Consider the following 20351-nt stretch of genomic DNA (forward strand, 5'->3'; position numbering starts at 1 on the left):
TTCAGGAAAGATGGGATTTAAGGTTAGCTATTACAATATATAGCCATATGTGAGATTCATAAAGGAATATGGGAGAAATATGAAGTGTCTGAAGGTAGCGTATGTGCGAACGATCAAAGCCTCCCCCTACCTTGTTAAGGATTGATCAGTTCTGAAAAATGCTCTTTCCAGCGACTTTTAATAACAATTTATTATAAATAATAAATCCTTTTAATATTAATTTAAAATCCATTGTATTCAGATTAAATGCCTGTAATGTAATTGATGTAATATATAATGCGTTTTATCCGATGGATTTTTCCTATCGAACATTGCTTGTTTCTCTCATATAAATGCCCAATTTCGACATTCTTTGAGCTACAAAAAAAATTGAATTGTCATTGGCATTTGTAAAATGCTCTTTTCTTCGCAATGACATGGGGACAAATTGATTATGGCTAGATTATTCACATGATGAGTATTTCTATCATCAATGTTTCTGGCATTTCTTCAATTAGGCCATCACTGTGACAATCAATATAATCCTCTGTATTAATTTTCGTATAGGGATAGTGCACATTTAACGACCATTTCAATTAACTTTCCTGTTACATGACGCGATGTTGCGTTGCAAATAACCAAATGGGTGTTTTTTTTGAAGGTTTTTCTGGATAATGACCCATCAAAGTCAATGCATCGTTGAATTTGCAAAAAGCTTAGTGGTACAATTTGACAAAATATCCTTTTTTTAACTGCGAATTATTGTATACATGTGATAGGAAGCTCTAAAAAATGATGGATATTTGTGCATGAATGAGATGTCCATCGAATTATGATGATCAGGATAACAAATGATGATGATGTTGCTGATGCAATTACTGTACAACATTTATTATTTATTCCCAAAGTGAATTATTAAAAGTACCATGCATGACCAAATATGGGAGAGCTCGTGGTATGGTAGAATTTTCGGGCAATCCGTGCGGAAAACAAATAAATTGGTAGTAAATTAAATTTTAATACATTAAATTTCTGATAACGCATCTCGTTAAAATGTTTAACATGACGCAATATTTTTTATTGTATTTTAGGAGGGGCCTTCAAAACTATTTGTGCGTCAAGAGCACGTGTTTGAATAAGGGATAGTCTTTTTTTTTGCATAGAAGAGGATTCCAATCAAAAAGCTCACTCTTCTGAAAAGCTCTCTCTCTCTCTCAATATTGTGGGGTTAAATGAAAAAAATGTTTGGCACAATTTGTAGCATTTGTTCTCTTTTTTCAGAAAAAAAAATTCCACACTGATTTTTCTGTATTTTTTCTCTTTTTTCGTGCTTACGCTATCGACATATTATTTTTAACGGATGGATCTTTCGGTACTTTTTTTCCATAACAATAACCATTCATCTCTCATGATTCAAAATAATATTGTTCACAACATACAAATATCTATCTATGTATTTGCGAAAAAAAAACACTGATTCCATAAAACAAGGATAAAAGGTGAATAATTTGTTTCCGTAGAAGCTCAAATATATTTTGTTGTGTAGGTGCATGGAATGTGCTTCATGTTTTATTGTTTCTTTGCCTCGACGTGCTTTTTCCCCATACGTTTCGAAAACCACCCCCAACTGCGAAACTTTTACTTGGCGCCTCCAACATGTGGTCATACAAAATCACGGAAGGGATAAAAACGATAGATTAGAGGGGCAATTGTTGGGAGTTGTGGGCTGATTTTTTTTTGCCAAGTGGCGACACCAAATGAATGGCACGTGAGGGCAAAAGATGTGGCTGGAAATTTTCTCCATCAGCAGAAGCTCCATGAATCATATTCACCCCCTGGATAGGCAATTGTTGGGTCTGATTGTGCGAATAAGTGTTTGCGCGTGAAATGACCAATGTGGAGGGATGAATTGTACCCCCAGACGGTGGCTACAGAGGGCAGGGAAATGAGAGTACAGTCTGTCTTTTGTACTGCCTCAGAATACCAAAGTAATTTACTCCATTTTTATACGCATTTCTAATTAGAAGTTAAGATGAGGTTTCCGAAAGGCAGGAAATTTAAGAGGCTTTTGATGAAATATTTCATGAAATTTTCCAAAATGGTTTTGGAAAGAAAGATATCGAAGAAAATCGAAATCGTACATCTTTGTGCAGGGATTGTTGACCTACCTCAGTTAGCAGACCTTGCACTAAAGATTATTGAGAAATATTAATTTTTTGCAACTTCGGTAGCAATTTTAAGAAAAAAAGCGTTTTTTTGTATAAAAAATTGACTTTGATTATTATTTATAATAAATGTAATTCTTTAATAATAATAATAATGCTTGGCACAATATTCCATGAATGAACTAGGCTGTCCCGTTAGGGGATTTCTAGATATGCATTATTTTTTTCTTATACGAGATGAGGTTGTCATTCCCATGCCCGTGGAATCAAGTGCAATGAAGCTTACTGGATACAATCCGAACACTTTTCACCCTTTAAGGACGATTGGAACACCGGTGTCCCATAAAGAAATAATTTTTCCTGACTACCTTAAGTTATTTTTTTTCTAATGTTTGTACGTAATTGCAAAGTAGAAGGTTAAAGGAATTTAGGATATTTTTTAAAAGTTCCCAGCTGTTTCCTATATAGTAAATTTTAAAGCTAAAAAATGGCGAATTTTCCAATTTTTTTTAAAACAAAACCGCTTAGAAAAAAGAAACTACAATACTCAAACATAATATTTTTCTTTGGACAAAGAGAACACGGATTTTGACCTAGGACTTCTCCTCCTTTATTACTACGCAACAGTAAAAAAATTTGTTGCGTAGTAATAAAGGAGGAGAAGTCCTAGGTCAAAATCCGTGTTCTCTTTGTCCAAAGTTCAACTCTTGACCGATTTCTAAGCATAATATTTTTCATTAGAGTGAAAATTATCAGTCATTGGTGTCGTCAGGAAAATTACGTAAATTTTTAGGCTGTTTTTGTCCCTGTCGTTTATAGAGATATAAAATACCTTGTAAAATACACAAAATCTGGCTTTTGTTGGCTTTTCGAAGATTAGATATAATACGTTTTTCAAGTTTTGTTTATCGGTTTCATTTTTATTGCTGATTTTCGGTCAGCGAAAGCTGTCTCGTCGTTAAAGGGCTAATGCCAGAAAAATTCCTGGTGACCTAAAGGGGATCCGAACCCGGGACACTTGCATCTTAGAGCAAATGCTCTACCACTTGACCCATTGAGTGTCCATTTCAATTGTTTACTAATCTTAATAAATCCTATGTACTTCTCTAGAGAATTTATCTAAGTAGCTACTCTGAAAATTTCGAGTTAATCGGATGAAAATTACTCTATTTCTATAGCTCGCGGTGATTGAAGAAGTACTTTCGAGAAAAAAAACGCCTTTAAAACTTGGTAATGTGTTGGAGGATGTAGGGCACCTTTGAAAGTGGGCCACCTCTGAAATTGGCATTTTTCGTCTAATTTTAAATAAAATTGAGCCTTACCGTGATTTGATTTAGCTGCACAAACAAATTAAGAAGCTAAATTACATTATGATATGGCTCAGCTGATGGTGCTCAAATGTGCCTCATGCGTTTTCATTGAGACTGCTTCAAATATTCGTCATTTTTTGGTGCTTAAAAAATCTTTTCTACAATACATTATATCCTACATCATTCTCAATATTTTTTATGTCATTTAAGCACAAAGAGGTGGCAAAGTATCCCAGCTTTGCGGAATGCTCGAACTAATGAGATAGAGCTTTCTGTGAATTAGTTTTTCGCATGATCTTTTAGTGTTTAATGATCTACTAGAGAGATCGAATTGATTCATAAATCATAAAATCATTTGAAAATAAAAAAAATCGGTACTTAACCGATTCATTACCGATGAAGACCGATGCAGCCGAATTCAGAATTTCAATAGCTGTTCAAAAAATCCAAATTTAATCAAATCGGTTAAAAATGAGCCCTCCAAAGTAGTTGAACTTTGACCTTCAATAATTCAAAATGGTGAATTTTCCGGTCATATGTATATTTGGACGAAATGTTCGCCTGAACTACCTCTAAAATCTATCCGAAAATCAGTGAAAAAGCTTGGGCTAAATTTGAGAAAAACCAACAAAAAATATGTTTCTGGATGGGATTGAGGGGGGTATAGAAAAAAAAATCAGTTGTCCAAAGCTAGAGTCGTCCGAAGGTAGTGCGTTTTCCCCTATAACTTCTTGGAAACCAACTTACTATTCACGAATTACTTAACTATTTTTCGTGTTTAAATCAAGGGGTTATTCATAAGCAATTAGAGTGGCTCGAGTTCTCGGTTTCCCTGAAAAATATATGAGTTCTCCGGGTCTTCTGAAAATATACAGTGGCGGCCAAAATAATAGAATCACTTTGCAAAGCTTATATATTTTTTAACTCTTGTATTTTTCCCAATTTGTTGATATAATTCTGAAGTAGAAATATTCAAATTATGAAAATCGTAGAATAAGGGTTGTTTTGGTCGCTAGAGGTATCTATTTAACACAGAATACGTCAATAGTGAAACTCAGTTCGGCCAAAAAAATTGGAAAACTGTCATTTATGGTTTTTAAATATGGCTTTATTTACACTTATTCGATTTATAAACCACATTTTTCAATTTAAATGAAAGTGGTCCTATCATGTTGTTCAAACCAAATTTCACTACTGACCTATTCTGGGAAAAAATAGAGACCTCTAGCGGTCATAACAATACTTATGTGAGGTAAGGTAATTATTTGAATATTTCTATATCAAAATTATTTCAACGAATTCGAATAAACAAAAATGCTAAAGGGTAAATAGTGGCCTTTGCGGAGCTGATTCTATTATTTTGGCCGCCACTGTATGTACGGGTTCTCTAAAAATTGAATGCGTTCCCTAAGTTCCCTGATAAATGAATGGGTTTCCCGGGTTTCCCATGAGTTCCCTGAAAAAATATATGGGTTTCCAGTTTCCAGTGAGTTCTCTGCAAATTGTATGGATTCTCCGACCCCGGGATCTCTGAAAATTTTCTGAAAAATGAATGAGTTTCCCGTGAGTTCCCCGTTAATTCGCCATGTGTTCCCTGGCCGCATTGGCCCGAATTCTCCGAAATGAGTTACCCCTTGGTTTAAATAGATGAGATTGTTAAAAATTTCACCTAATTTTAAGATTTTTTTAAATTTTTTTTTGTAAATAATATTTAAAACATATTAAACTTGAAATGAAAAATAAAATGTAAAACTTTGAAATTTTCACTGATATTTTGAATTTAAATCTAGCCTAAACTGTCCTCACGTTGTCGTAAAAATTCATTGAGGTGACACAAAGGGAAGATGATGAAAAAAGAGATCCACCCTCGAGGGTGACATGAACCACTGGTGGATGCTCCATTTGAAGGCGACCCATTTACCCCAACTTTTCCCCCTAACAATTTTTTTTACATATTGTACGCTCCGTGATTAATTTGCTATTTTTGCTGAATTTACGCTGCTCTGTTCTTTATTATTTTAATGACTTTATCATCCCTTGAGTTGGGTGTTTTTGTGCCATTTTCCTCTGACATTTTTTCACGCTTTTGTTAAATGTATGAATTGGAGAACCTATAATTTCTCCATCTTTCTTCAGGATCCTTTTTTTTTGTGAAAATGTTTGTCTGCATGTGTGTGTTTAATTAAATTAATTTTAGTTAAAGGTATTTCGTTGGTGAAAGAAAAATTGCATGATATTTTTATTATAAAAAAATAATATTATAAAGGTACCTTATGGCTTCTAGCTGAGGCGACAGAATGCGTTCTGGGGATATTTCTGCAGAGGAAGATGAAAGCGTCAGTTTGAGCTTTTTCTGCTAGAAATTTCCATTTACACAGTTTCTCTGTCCACTACTCCAAATCACCTGTCCACCCACCTTTGTAAATCTGAATTGCTTTCTATTCTGAAGATTTCGCATCTCTCATTTTACTTTGTCCCTCCAGCTCCTCTATTTTTTTTTTGTCAAAAGGGAGATAAGAGGAACTCTTGAGGATGGGATTTTGTGGGGAGGTACACCGAAAAAAAAATGAAAGTGAGACAATGTTTTGTAAGGCGCTTTTTTTTGAAAGGGGGAGGATGGTTTGGTTTTGTGTGCAACAAAGTTTTTTAATTAAAAAAGTTCTTGGTGAATTGTTCGTCTGCTTTTCACACGACACGGTAGCGCGTTAATTTTATAAGTATAGGAATGAGAAAATGATTCAGTCTCGGACTCACGGTTATGGCAATTTAATTGGAAAAATTGCTAAAGTGCCGTAAAAAAAAGTATGAAAACACTGGGGAGCTGCTGCATTTGCTCAAGACGTAGAAACATCCCATCCATCCCTTGATATTGCCTTTTGCATCCTACAATAGTGAGATGAATTAACTGGATTGTCAATCTCCATTTACTGCACTCTGTCGCCTCAAGCAGCAATTGACGTATAAGCGAAAAGTTTGTGACATCAATTAGAAATCGATCATATTTATTGAGCTATTAAATTGCGGAGGAAAGTTTGCAACAATAGCCAATTAGAAACTTAAATGGAGTATCGTTGAAAGAATGCTTTTTATAAACTTTTTTAAATGAAATTTTATAATAGGAAATTAGTGACAAATAATTAGTAAGTAGGATGGGCTGTTTGAAGAACATTTCGCTTGAAAAACAAAAGTTTTGTAATCAATCAATTAATATACTAATTATGTACGAACAAAAAAATGGAACCAAGGCTTTATACTAAGGCGCAGGTTAATTAGGGTGGAGTCATCACTTTTAGACGTTGTGCACTTATGAACAACTTGCAAAAATCTTAAATTTTAACTTAAAGCAGGTTTTTAAAAATCACGAACTTAGTAGTTCAGAGTGTCATTAACAATTTTATGAGTTTTTAATTAAGAATTTAAATTTTTTACTAGATATCAATTAATGTATAACGTCTATAAGTGATGACTCTACCCTACTCTTTAAGTATTACGGGCAACTCAAGAATTCTACTAAGGAAAGTGTAGCCCTAGCCATAGGGCCATGACAATTTTTTTCCAATCCCGGTCTTCAGACTAGAGGTTTAAAAAAGTTCCTGAAGATTTCAAAATCCCAAATAGCAACTAATTTTATTGCTTTTTCGAAATCTAATAGGTCTCTTATACTCAATAATCTAATTCTAAGTTATTTTTTTTTCAAAAAAATCTTTATTGATTAGAATTTAGAGCAGTTAAGCCATATGGTTAAGTCTTAGATCTGAAGCTCTTATAACACTCGTTAGAACGCTTGATTGTCTAACGACTACAAAAGTGTCCATGCTTCGCACGACCCTATGCTTCTTAATGACTAAATTTTTCCTCTGTTTCTGAATAAATGTGACTCTGCAATTTACTTTGAGAACTGGGCACTTTCTCCTAATTTTTAAAATATGGTTGCATTTAGGTCCATATAAAAAAGTCAACTTACCAGGGGCTTGGCTGCGATGATTCCACATTTACTGGAAACATAGGAAAAACTTAGTCATTACGAAGCTTGGGATCGTACGAAGCATAGGCACACTCCCCTATATAATATTTGAAAGTAAACACCAATGAGAGAGAAATATGATTTAATTCTTAATTAAAAGCTCGTAATATTGTTAATAACACTATGAAGTACTAATTTCATTATTTTTGAAAACCTGTTTAAAATATTCTTCAAACAGCTTGTGTACGGAAAAATGGGGCAGTTACAGTCATGAATGACTTTCGAAAATATACAATATGAAGAAAAAAAATTAAAATAATAAAATGTTTTGCGAGCAAGATTCTATACTTAGCTTATATACTTCATAAACCTGCAGTAAATGAATCTTTCAATAAAAAAGAAGATCAGATGTCTGAAGGTGCCTCATTCTTCCCTATGGTTTATATTTAGGAGGGGGTTTCATACTTCGCACACACTAGCTCCGAACACTTCATATGTTTTTCAGATCCCTTTAATCATTGAGAGAAATCCGAAAAAGTTAAAATAACATTCCGGAAATGTTAATTTTACCCTGCAGTATTGATATGGAATAGGTGTAAATATTATGCTTTTTAGGTGTATTAGGGGTTAAAGTTACCCTTTTTCATGTTATTTTTACCCTTGAAAAGGTGTAAAATTAACATTAAAAAATGTTGATACATGTTTACACCTAAAAAGTGTTAAAGTTATGAGGAAAAAAGTTAATCGCACCCTCTTTTTTTCTCAGTGATGAATCTGACTTATTTTTTCAGGAAATGTGCGACGACTATTTATTAAAATATATTGCCATAGGGTCGGATTCATTAAAAGAATATGGGAAAAATATTAAATGTTCGAAGCCAGAGTATATACGAAGTCTGAAAGCCATTCCCTATAAGGCAAAAGAGTCAGAAAAAAGTTGAGTTGGATGTTCCCATCCTTCTCCATTTTATTGAATCAAAAAAAACTCAAACATTAATTCCAATCGTTTGCATAATCCTCTATAAGTGGTGCGTATTCATGAATATAAATGAATAAACTCATTCTTGCCAGAAAATTAATTTCAATTGACATTAAAAATACATACATAAAACCGTGAAAACTATTTTACTGCAAATAAGCTGGAAAAAATCACAAAAATAGTAATGAGAAAATGGTATAAAATTGACTAATTAAAACTTTCAATAGGGTTTATTGCGGTAAAATTATCTATCTCGTTAAAATTTTCAACTGCTCTTCAAAAATTACAATTAATTAAAATTTTAATTCCGATTTGTAATTTCTTCAATTGTTTTTTTTTTCTGTAATAACAAAATGGGATTACCTCAATTATATATATTTTTTTAATCTTTTCCAGCAGATAAATATATTGTAGACACAGATGATTATATTATATAACATTGCAAAATGTGTGAATTAAAATTTTATCAGTATTTATCATCTTTTTCGGAAATTATCCCTAATTTGTGACAAAGTTAAAATATATTGTGTAATTGATTTATTTACTGTGAATTTATAAGTTGACGAGTATAATATTTATGCAAATTAAATAACGCTCAATTAAACTGGTACATTCAACTTTTAAAAGAGACAATTTTTTATTATATTTTTCCTAAATAACTTTATTGCAACATTTTGACAGAACTTGACAGAAGACGTTTATCGGTTAGATAAGGACCTCATACATAATTTTTGGCCACGCCTCCTTTAGACTCTATAACAATATGTGCCGAATATACTCTGAATTATTATAGAAAATTACAATCATTCTTCCACAGAAAACTCTTTCTGCTACTTCTGTTTGAGGATGAATACAATGAAACCGCTACCCAAAAAAGACCACGCCCCTTTTTAATGTCCTTTTTTAGTAATAAAAAATAAATAAATTTATTACTTAGAATAAATCTCGCGGTATTTACGGAAAAACTGAGGAAAAATACAAAAAATATTTTGTATAAAACTCATGCAATATTTTATTTTTATAACCAAAAGAATTTGAAGGGGCGTGGCCTATTCTCTCATGGAAGAAACCTTAAGGGTTCATAATTCTCATTTCCGAATTGAGGGAGTGACTTTAATCTAAAAAGGTTCAGTATGGAAAATGCAAAAATCTAAATTTCATGCCGTCTTCAAAGGGGGCTTGTTCTAAATTGTCTTATAGCCGGTGCTTACTCTGAAGTAAAAAAGAGATGGCAAAGCGTCCCAGCTTTGCTGAATGCTCGAACTCACGAGATAGAGCTCACCGTGAATTAGTTTTTCTGCATGTTTTTTTGGTATTACTGATCTACTAGAGATCAAATTGATTCATAAATCATAAAAGCATTTGAAAATCAAAAAATCGGTACTTGACCGACTCATTACCGATGAAGACTGATACAGCCGGGTTCGAAATTTCAATACCTCTCCAAAAAATCCAAATTTAACTAAATGGGGTGAAAAATTACCCTTCCAAAGTGGTTGACCTTTGACCTTCAATAATTCAAAATGGCGAATTTTCCGGTCACAGGTATATATGGGCAAAATGTTCGCCTGGACTAGCTCGTCTCACATATCAATGGAAAATTTGTGAAAGTCCTAAGTTTAATGTAAATATAAATCCTAAAAATTAATGGCTCCTGATTCCTCAGCAATGATTCACAGCTTTTCGCTTATACGGCTACCTTTATTCAAGCAATATTAATAACAGTACTTGACACAAATATTAATCTCAATTTCTCTATTCAAAAAAAAAAATCGCAATAAATCCAGATTTAGAGAAGGCAGAATACCAGGCTTAAAGACCCTGGCCGCTGTTTTAAATTGGATCTGGCCACGTGATCGCTGCACCAACTGCAATTCAATCTACACACTTTCACTGTCTGACATCGAAGAGCGCAATAGCCTACGCCAAATTCACCGGGCACCCGATGGTCGCTTTGTGTTGGCTGACGATGCTCTGGAAGCCGAGGAGAGCCTGGATGTGGTGGATTCTGGTCAGCAAAGCGACGGTGGGGCCTCTCAGTACAGTAGCAGCGATGATGGAGGCTTCTTACCGCGAAGAAGTCGCGGAAGAGCTTCCTGGCGTCGACCCCTTGTGATTTCACCCAGTCAGCTCAGTTCCGATGGATCGGGGCACAGTCGCTATGGCTCCTTGTTGGGCAGGACGGCTCCTCTTCTAATGCCAGCCACTCGAGCGCCTTTGCATCAAAATCTCCACATAAGCACAATCAGTGGACCCGGAACTTTGCCCTACACGCCAGCATCGCGACTCTCACGCTTCCATGCAAGTTCTCCGGCGACCTCAAGTACAGCTGGTATCATGTCACCCTGGTCGCCTCTCTACTTCAGTGACCTCAGTTCTGTTCGGCAATCGAGTGCTGAGAGATCTCTGCCAGCTCCTATGGGATCACTGAGGTACCTGCAGGATCGTCACTTTCATGAACTACCAGCTCTAAGGACAATTCACGAGGAGACCCAGCGTATGGCCAGAGGATTTGTTCCCGTTGGACCACCATCTCCTCACTGGCGTGGCTATCAATATCTTCCACAGACGCATCACGGATACCGTCCGTCGAGAGGGCGTTTCTTGCCACGGCAATGGCGTGCTAGAAGCGCTCCAGATCTCGCGTCTCCGCTCAGCTATCGCACAATGGGCGTCGAGGCATCACCAGAGAGTCGCAGTAGCTCCAGTGGCTTCGGCAGCAAGAATACCTCAACCCAACAAAACCAGAGCTCCCAGTCTGGTGGTAGTGGTGGTGACTGGCGATTCCTGCCTCCCTACCGACCTCCACCTCCGCCCCCAGCCGCCTTGGGCTACACTCGGCCCCTCCGTCGACCTCCCACTCCCCCAACCTACTCTATGAGTCACTGGTTAGATCTCGTAGCCAGGCTCAACAGTGCCTCCGAGCAAGCCAACCTCAGCAAATCCGTGGATGTGGGCAGTGTTGACGGCCACTACGAGTTTGATCCCTCAACTCCCACACCCACAGCTTCGACGCCAACGGGACCTCCAGCACCTCATCTACTCCAAATGGAACCCTTTTCCCTGGCCAGTGCTCTGCCACCGGCCGCTCCCGGACCCAGTGGTCGGAAGAGAGTCTCACGCTACGACAACATCGAGGCACGCGTGCAGGCCATGAAGGAAGAGTTCTACGCCTACAGACAGCGACAGGCCATGCGGAGGGCCGGTGTTGAGCTAGAAAGCGCCTGCTGATCGATCTCTCTCCCATTTCTCATTTCATACGATCTCAAGGAGTTTGTTATAAGGTAAAATCTTCTAACTTCCTTTCGGTTTTCCTTTATTTCAAAAATACTTGTACTTTAAACTTTTTGGTATTTTCCCAAATTTAAATTACAGCGCATCTCTGAAATTGATTGTTTGACAAGATGTCAATGATGTTTATTGCAAGAGTGTCAACACTTGTCAACTCGACAAGTTGACAAATGTGACATCCGCTGTCATATTTTGACCAGAATGATCATGAGAATGTTAAAGAATTTTAGAATTCATCGGGGAAAAATAATTTTAGGTCACGCTTTTCTTCAGGATTTAATACTTCGGTGAAATGGAAAAGTCTCATTCACCAATAAATCAGGCCACGCCCAAATATAATTTATGCAGATTTTAAAAATTCAAATGTTTCAACTTTCAATTTAAAAATTTGAAATTTTCAAGGGATTTTGACATGATCTACTCCTTCAAAATATTTTACAAGTGACAGATAAATTCAGAAATATGGAGAACACAACGTATACAAGTGGGCGTGGCTTTTAAAATAAAATCTATGGACATTTTTTTCTTTTGCCCTTCACATTCAATAATTTATGGATTGGTTATAAAAAAGTGATGCGTTGCCTACCAGTCCTTCTAATAAATTTGAAAACCGTGAATAGAAAATAAAAAAAAATTGTGGTAATACTGTGTATATAAGTGGGCGTGGCCTATAGGCAAATGTGTCGTCAAATACGCAATTTAACTTACAATTTCCATCGAAGAAACAAAGGAATGAATAAGGAGCATTGATTTACATACAGTCCCTTCAGTTTGCAGATATACGTATCAGATGGGCGTGGCTTTTAAGACGATCAAAGAAAGACCATATGTTTTTTCTTCACTTGCCACATGTAAACATTATGAGACAGAGGACAAATAAAATTTACATTCTTTTGCAGAAATTTTCTATCAGCGGATTCAAATTTTAGAATTTTGTAGATACGGTAAATCTAATGGGAGTCGCTTATTAAACAGAAGAGTATTATTCATTTCTTTGTTAAATCCTTTACTTGCAACGATCATGGGATTCGGAATAACAATTAGAATCGTTGTCATTCATTCTATCCGAGAAATTTCCAGTCAGAGGATAGAAATTTGGGAATTGGATGAATGCTATATATCAAATGGGCGTGGCCTTTTGGCCCACAAGATTCTTTATCTTTGCCTAGCACTTGCAATAACTTCAGGGGTTGGTAATGGAAGATAGAAGCATAATCAAGCAGAATTTCCAAATGGTTTATGCGATAGTGGGGAGGGATTTTGGAATAAGGAAGACACGATGTATCAAATGGGCGTGGCTTCTTAAAGGGAAGTTCTCAAACTATTTTTGCTTTGAAATCAACATTTTAGTAAGCCTTCCTTTGGTCTAGAATGAAGTTATTTTTTTAAATAGGGTCGAAGGAACACCACTTCGACAGAGAATCCCTATATTGACACTTTTGTCAAAATCTTGAAATTTATTTAAAGCATCTAATAAAATGTAAATGACGTTATTTCCTTAATCTACGTTTTCTGATAAGGATAGGTGTTCATTAGTATTCCAAATCGCACAGAGTAGGGCGTCAATAAGTCCTGACACGACTTCTTAAAGTGTCAATAGGCATTCCTGTCACCCTAAACAATTCACTCTATTTAATCCCTAATGTTAAAGAGGGCGTGGCTTGAAATCAATTTTGGGCGGAGCTTTTCTAGGAGTTGAATTGCAAATGTGTTGCAATTTCTCTTTCAGTTCTAGAGATTTATATAAATTTTCTCTAAATCATTCTGCAAGAAGACATATCATTTAAAAATTGTTTTCTGGTTTTTTATTTGCACGAAAAATACATGAGTGTATTTTTTTGACCCTCAACTGTAATCTTCTGTTTCAAAAACCACCATTTTGTGTTCGATATTCTGACAAATTCTCACTTTTCGAACACTAAATCACTTTGTTCTTTTTATTAGTAATTTTTCTCCAAAAAATAACTTATCAATTAATTGTGTTCAAATGAAAAAAAAACTGCCAATGAAATGGGAAAGAGATTCGATCGGCCAAAATGTCAGATAAGAAAAATAGCGAAAGATGGAACATCACGAAAAATTGAACTAAATATTAGAACATTCTAGGCATCTACAGACTGAATAATAAAGTAATAGTGTGTTGCATTTAAATAATTTATTTTTCTTCCTAAAATATTTGTAGCGATTTGTGACTGATTTTTTCTGACCTTAATTTTAGTGGTTTAAAATCTTACGCTCACATTGGATTTCTTTGCCTTTTGTGTTTATTCCCAGAAGAACATAAAGGCATAAAGAGCTGTAAATTAATTTTTCAAAATAATATAGCAACAGCACGATACTGAAATCTCTAAATTTTCAATGATAAAGACTCTCCAGCCCCATCCCTGTAATATAGTTATTGTCCAGATAATTTATTAATGAAATGGTGTAATATTTGAGTTTTGAGGATGGAGAAGACTAACACGCATAAAAATTCATTATTATAAGCATGGAAATGGTAAAAAATTTAAATGTAATTTACGGAAGTAATATTTACAATTACATTTTAGGACTTATTAAAAAACAGAGCAAACAAATTCTAATTGATATAAAAGAACAAAAAAAAATGTGCGCGTGGATCAACGATTTATTGAATTAAAGAAAAAAATGAAGTAATACTATATATAAATAACTGAAATAACTTATATAACTTAGTCATAGCACATTGTATAAGGTAATAAAATTAACATTAATGTTTTATTTGTAATAAGGTGAACATACAGCCACAACAGCGCGAATCGAGTGAAAGAGAGAAAGACATAACGATTTCACAGAAGAAATATTTAATTACTAAATAAATATAAATTAACTAGTGTGATAAAATATTAACGCGAGGAAATGGCTGATGAAAATGGACATTGAAAGCCTCTCAGCAGAGTGGTAGAAAATCGATATAAGGTCTCTCGCATCCTGGTGCGAGGGGAAATGTGCGTGGAAGGTATATAAAAAAAAACGAAGAAAATTTAGCGTTAGAATTTTTTGCATTTAAACAGAAAAACAAAAAAAAAACAATTCCTCACATTAGCATTAAACGTATAGCGTAATTTTTAGCTAAAAAAACAAACCGGAGAAAGTGGTGAAAAATCCAAACATATTTCAAATAAAAAATCGTTAAGCAAAAAATGTTCTAAATCTCACACAAAAGATTAAGAGAACCAAAATTCTGTGAAAAACTGTCATCTCTTCGCATTTCAATATTCCTTTCATAAAACCAAAACAAAATCCATATTGCGTGGTTCTGTTCTTTAGCACATTCCTTCAGAATTTCCAATTTAAACAAAAAAAAGAAGCATCAAGTCTCTAAATTTTTCATCTCTCTTTGACAAAGGTTTCTCATTGAAAGTGTATAAAAGAAAATTTACTTAAAAAAAAATAAAACATTATTTATAATCAAGGAATTAAATGAAAGGAAAGAATCGTAGTTAATGTTTAAAAATTGACGAAAGTAAAGGTCCATATTAGAGTGGATGGAAAAATCACGAAATAATATTGTAAAGGTCAAAATACTAAGAATTGTATATGTCTAAATAAAAGAATATCTAAACAGGAATTCATCATAGTTATCTAATCAATGCTATGCAGCACAGATTTCTTAGTTTGGATTCTAATACTATTTTTCATGTTGCTTTAGTCTAGTTATTCACAAATTCATTTGAAATTTTGTCAATATTGCTCCTGTGGTGTAGGCAAAATTATTTTAAATGCTTTTTGATACAAAAGTGATCATAACTTTAATTACACGGAACCGAAATGATTGCTCTAAAGTGTAAATAAAAGGCCTGTGAATTCTCATCAATTTCCTGAAACAAATTAGGTTGATAAAATTAACACCAGGGGCTCTGTGGGTTCCAGAAGACTTTGTACTTCAGGCAAGACCATTTTATTAATTTTCGATCGAGTTTTGCAAAAGTGATCATAACTTCAATTACACGGAACCGAAATGAATGCTCTAAAGCGGCAATGAAAGGTCTTTGAATTCTCATCAATTCCCTAAAACAAATCAAGTTGATAAAATTAACACCAGAGGCGCTGTAGGTTACAGAAGACTTTGTACTTCAGGCGAGACCATTTTATCAATTTTCGATCGCGTTTTGCAAAAGTAATGATAACTCCGAAAATCAGGAATAGGAATTAATCTCTAAAAATGCAAATAAAAGGCCTTTGGGCTTCCCTCAATTCTGTGAAACAAGTCAAGTTGGTAAAATAAATAAGAGAAGCCCTCAGTACATTATATTGTCCGGACTAAACCATAAGCTTCTTGACGCCAAAAATAAACTCAAATGAAAAACGTGCGAGAGGTCCTCAATTTTCTAAAACACTGTAGATGCAGGTGACTTTGCCCCCCTACTATTCACGAATTCTAATGTTTAAAAACGGGCATCAGCGATTATACATGGTAGATCGGATCGATAAAGACCATCTTTAAGTGTTAGAATTAAAGAAAAGCTTACGAACATGATGGGGTCAAAGGCACCCACGAAGGACAAAATCATTCGCATCTACGGTACATAAAGTTAATAAAATTAACACCAGAGGTGCTTTAGGTTTTTCAAGCCTTTTTATTCCGGACAAAACCATTTCTGATTAAAACCGCAAGAATATGGGAATCATAAAATAATGTACGTAAGAAGCGCAAATGAAATGCCTTTGAATTGCCTTCAACTTTGTAAAGCGAACCAAGATGGTAATAGTCTTTGCTTGATCCTCAATTCTCTGAAACAAATCAAGTTGATGAAATTAACGCCAGAGGCGCTGTCGCGATCAATTCGTTAAGATCGATTTTTGAAGCAAAAATGATCGTAATGTCGAGTATAATAAACCGAAATTAATATTTTTAAGGTCAAATGAAAGGTCTTTGAAGTGTCTTCAACTTTGTAAAACAAGTCAAGCTGGTAAAATCAACGATACTTTAAGCAGATACCTTAAGAGCCGGAGATTAAGCCTTGTAGTTCTGAACAAATCATTTGTATCGCTTCTTAGATTATTAAAAATTTCTGTGAACATCGTAAATTATTCTTTAAAAGCATAAATGAAAGGTCTTCAAATTTCCCTACATTCTCTATAATTAAAGTTTATAAAATTAAAACCAGGGGCGCTGCATATACTAGAAAAGTCTGTGTAACCAAAGCAAAATCACTCTCTTCAAGTTTTATAAATAAAATGATCATAACTGAATTTCTACTTCACTGAAGTGAATTTTCCGAAACGAAGATGAATGGATTTGGAATCTCTTACTTCTTTCCACAACAAATAAAATGTAATATTTTAGTTCTCGAACTCAAAGAGAGAGAGCAATTTTATAATCCACTTTAACCCCACCAAAATCACGTCTTTTGTTTTATTTCGAAAACCGCTCCTATGATTTCTTGCATTTTCGAATATGACTTAGAGGTAGTTCAGGCGTTTATTTCGTCGTTGGACACATAGTTCGAAAACCATTTCGATATCGAATTTTCGAAGATCGAAGTCTAGCCACTTAGAAGGGCCTATTTTTCAACCGATTTGCTTAAATTTGAATTTTTCTGAAAGATCTTGAAATTTTCAACCAGAGTACATCGGATTTAATAGATCATGAATCGGTATACTACCAAGATTTATCTTTCTCGTATTTAGTTTTTTGTTTGTTCGAAAGCTTTTTACTCATGCTAAAATAATTCTGAAACCTACTTTTCTTAAGCTATTTGTCATTTCGGGATGATTTTTCAAACCGTTTAATCGGTAGTAAATATTTATCGTAATAGCTCTCTTTCGTTAGTTTAAGTACTTCGCAAAGCTAGAACGCTTTGTCATCTCTTTTTAACACAGAAGTACTGTTGGGACACGAATTGTTGGAAAATGCGTTTACTATTATACATAATTTTTTAAGCTTTCTTGGTACTTCTTGGTTCTTAACATAAATCGAGTATTAACGGAAAATCCTGCAAGTACTCTACTGTTTTTTGTAAGAAATGATTAAAATTTATGTGGAGAATTTTTGAAAATAAGAAAAACCATCAAAGACGAAGAGTCCGTTCTGAGACGTTTCGTTTGAAATTTAGAAAATTTAATTCGGTTCAATTGAAATAGAAGTATGCTCGTTTTAGTATCAAAATGCGAAAAAAACTACCTAGATTACCAGTGCAAAACAAAATAATTGGTGAAATATTTTTATTTCTTAATTACTAGATACAAGCAACATGAAGAAAAGCAGGAGAATTCAGAAGCATTAAAAAAATGTTGCATGGCGTAATTTTCCTATTTTCTCCTACGAAACATTTGATATGATCGCACCATAAATGAATCACTCTTGATTTTTCATCATTCTAAACGTCACTAACATTTTAGGAATTCCGAAAGTAGGCGTCAAAAGTAAATTCGTCGTATTACTGCAGCTATTCGGATTGTAAAAGTTCTTTATTGAATTCTTTATAAATATTTTAATAATGCAACTTTTTGCTAAAGCATTATTCACATACAATTAAAAATTTAATTCCGTAAAATATTTTAGTCATATTGCATTATCTGATTGGCTAGAGGTGGAAATCATTGAGAGCTCTAACCAATCAGGAAACGCATTAGGAATAAAATGTTTTAAGGCGGTGATTTTTCGAATCCGAATTCTGACCAATCAAAAAAAAATTCAGTAATATTTAATAGAAGTAAATTTAATTGAATTTTTCCAATCCGAATGTTTCCGTAATAGCAGACTTGCTCAAAAAAAAGTCATAACGTTTAAAAGAAATTTAGATAAAAATTTGTACAGTGATTAATAAACAAAATTAAGGAATTCAGAAAAAAACAATTTGGCAAAATCTAAAAAAAAAATTGAGACATCATCATATCTCATATTCCTCTTTTTCACTCACTAAAAGAAAAAGATAAAATAATACAAAAAAAAACAAATTATTAAAAAAAGAAAGATTGAATATAAAAGAAAATTAGAAGTAAAACTTAACGTAGAGAGTGTCAAATTGAGTTAATTGACGAATGACGGTGAAAAAATGACTTTTAAAACTATTTAATAAAAAAAAATGAATGAGAAAAGTAATAATTCTAACGCTTTATCGATCGCTCACCGTGACGATCGACAGTTCTATACAATTTCACAACCAACAAGAAATGAAGCACACATTAACAAACGAATATATAAAAAAGAAAGATATGATGAAAAAACACTTGAAAAAAAAACTAATTAAAAAAATAGACATTAACAATTATGAATATTTAACAAGATGAAAAAATATGCGAAACATTTTTAGATAATCTAGAGAAAGAGATGAATGACAGAATGCTACACTCATAAGTAAAATATAAAAAAAAAAACTTAGAAAAACTGTTGCTAATTCGTCAATTTTATTTTTAAAACTTTTTATCTATTAAGTATACTTTTTATTTTGCAAACCTGAGATTATTGGAATCATTTCGTTTTGAGTACAAATTTATTAATTTAGATAAGTCATTTATTTATTTTTCTACTTCCGAAGTACAAGATATTTAATTTCTTTATCGTTATCATTCTCAGACGTCGGAAAAAGGTGAGAAAAAAAAACTAATATCAAGATTATTTGAGTGTGAATGTAAATAAATACTACGTGAGTAATTCTTCAAATAAAACAAATGAAAAAAAACAAGAAAATATTTAATAGAAAAGAGTCTTTTAATATATACAATTATAAAAGATGATAAAAAATGAGAAAATAAGAAAAAAAACACAACAAATCGTTTCAATAAGTTTTTCAAAAAAAAATACAAAAACAAAAAAGACAACATTCTTTCGCACAAGCACGTCACTTAAAACAAATGAAAAAAAGATAATTATTCAATGAAATCAAATAAAGAATTACATTAAGTATTTATTATATAGTTTAAAGAAAAAGTGAAATGTAATGATGATCGGATGAAGAGTTATAATCTCAAGAAATTAACTGAACGTTTTTTGGGATCTTTTGGGTGAAAAGAAAAACAAATTGATAAGAAAACAAACATATGCAATGAAATCACCGTAGATCATCTCTGATGCGTTTAGAATGCGAAGATATACAACAAAATATTGAGAAACAAAGCGAAAATTCTAAAGATAGACAAACAAACTTAATCCCTATGCAACCTCCTAAACCCCCCATCAGAAAGAGAAATCCCCATTTTAAGCCTTTAATTATTTTCTTTTGAAAATATTTTTCAGAAAAAAAAAATTATGATTTCATTCACAAAAAAACATAATTCACAGAAAAACAAATCACTATAAACCTTCTGCATATTCGAAAATTTAAAATTGAGCGATATTAGAGAACGACAGAGACAAGATATAAAATATTTAGTAAGATTTTTATTAAGAAAGATAAACCAGTAAAAGCATTTGAAAAAGAACTATTAAAACAAAAATAAACATTCACAATTGATCTTAAGTTTTTTGTCTTCTGATTTTTCAAAATTCATTTGCAATTCATTAACAGGAAAGAAAACCAATTGATAAAAAAAATAGAAGAAAACCAATAAGGAATAGAGAGAAAGATCTTAAAGAGAAGCACGATGAGGAAGCAAATGATAAAGAATTAGATGAATTAGTTTTTTAGTTAATAAGTGTTGAAAAATATAGATGACAGTTGTTACTGTGTAACTGCGCTGTATAAAGCATCAAATCCGAG

At 33.5% G+C, this 20351-nt stretch overlaps 1 protein-coding gene across 1 annotated transcript in view; it reads left to right on the plus strand.

Moving 5' to 3' along the window:
• The window catches only part of LOC129807673 (protein turtle), a 115652-nt gene extending 96160 nt beyond the window's left edge, over positions 1-19492 (plus strand). Inside the window, exon 11 of the mRNA XM_055857103.1 lies at positions 10185-19492. Within this exon, the coding sequence (XP_055713078.1) occupies positions 10185-11628 (1444 nt within the window). The 3' untranslated portion in view covers positions 11629-19492. The remainder of the gene's footprint in view (positions 1-10184) is intronic.
• Positions 19493-20351: the final 859 nt, after the last annotated feature.

The sequence above is a fragment of the Phlebotomus papatasi genome, chromosome 3 (genome assembly GCF_024763615.1).
Source record: "Phlebotomus papatasi isolate M1 chromosome 3, Ppap_2.1, whole genome shotgun sequence".
NCBI lineage: Eukaryota > Metazoa > Arthropoda > Insecta > Diptera > Psychodidae > Phlebotomus > Phlebotomus papatasi.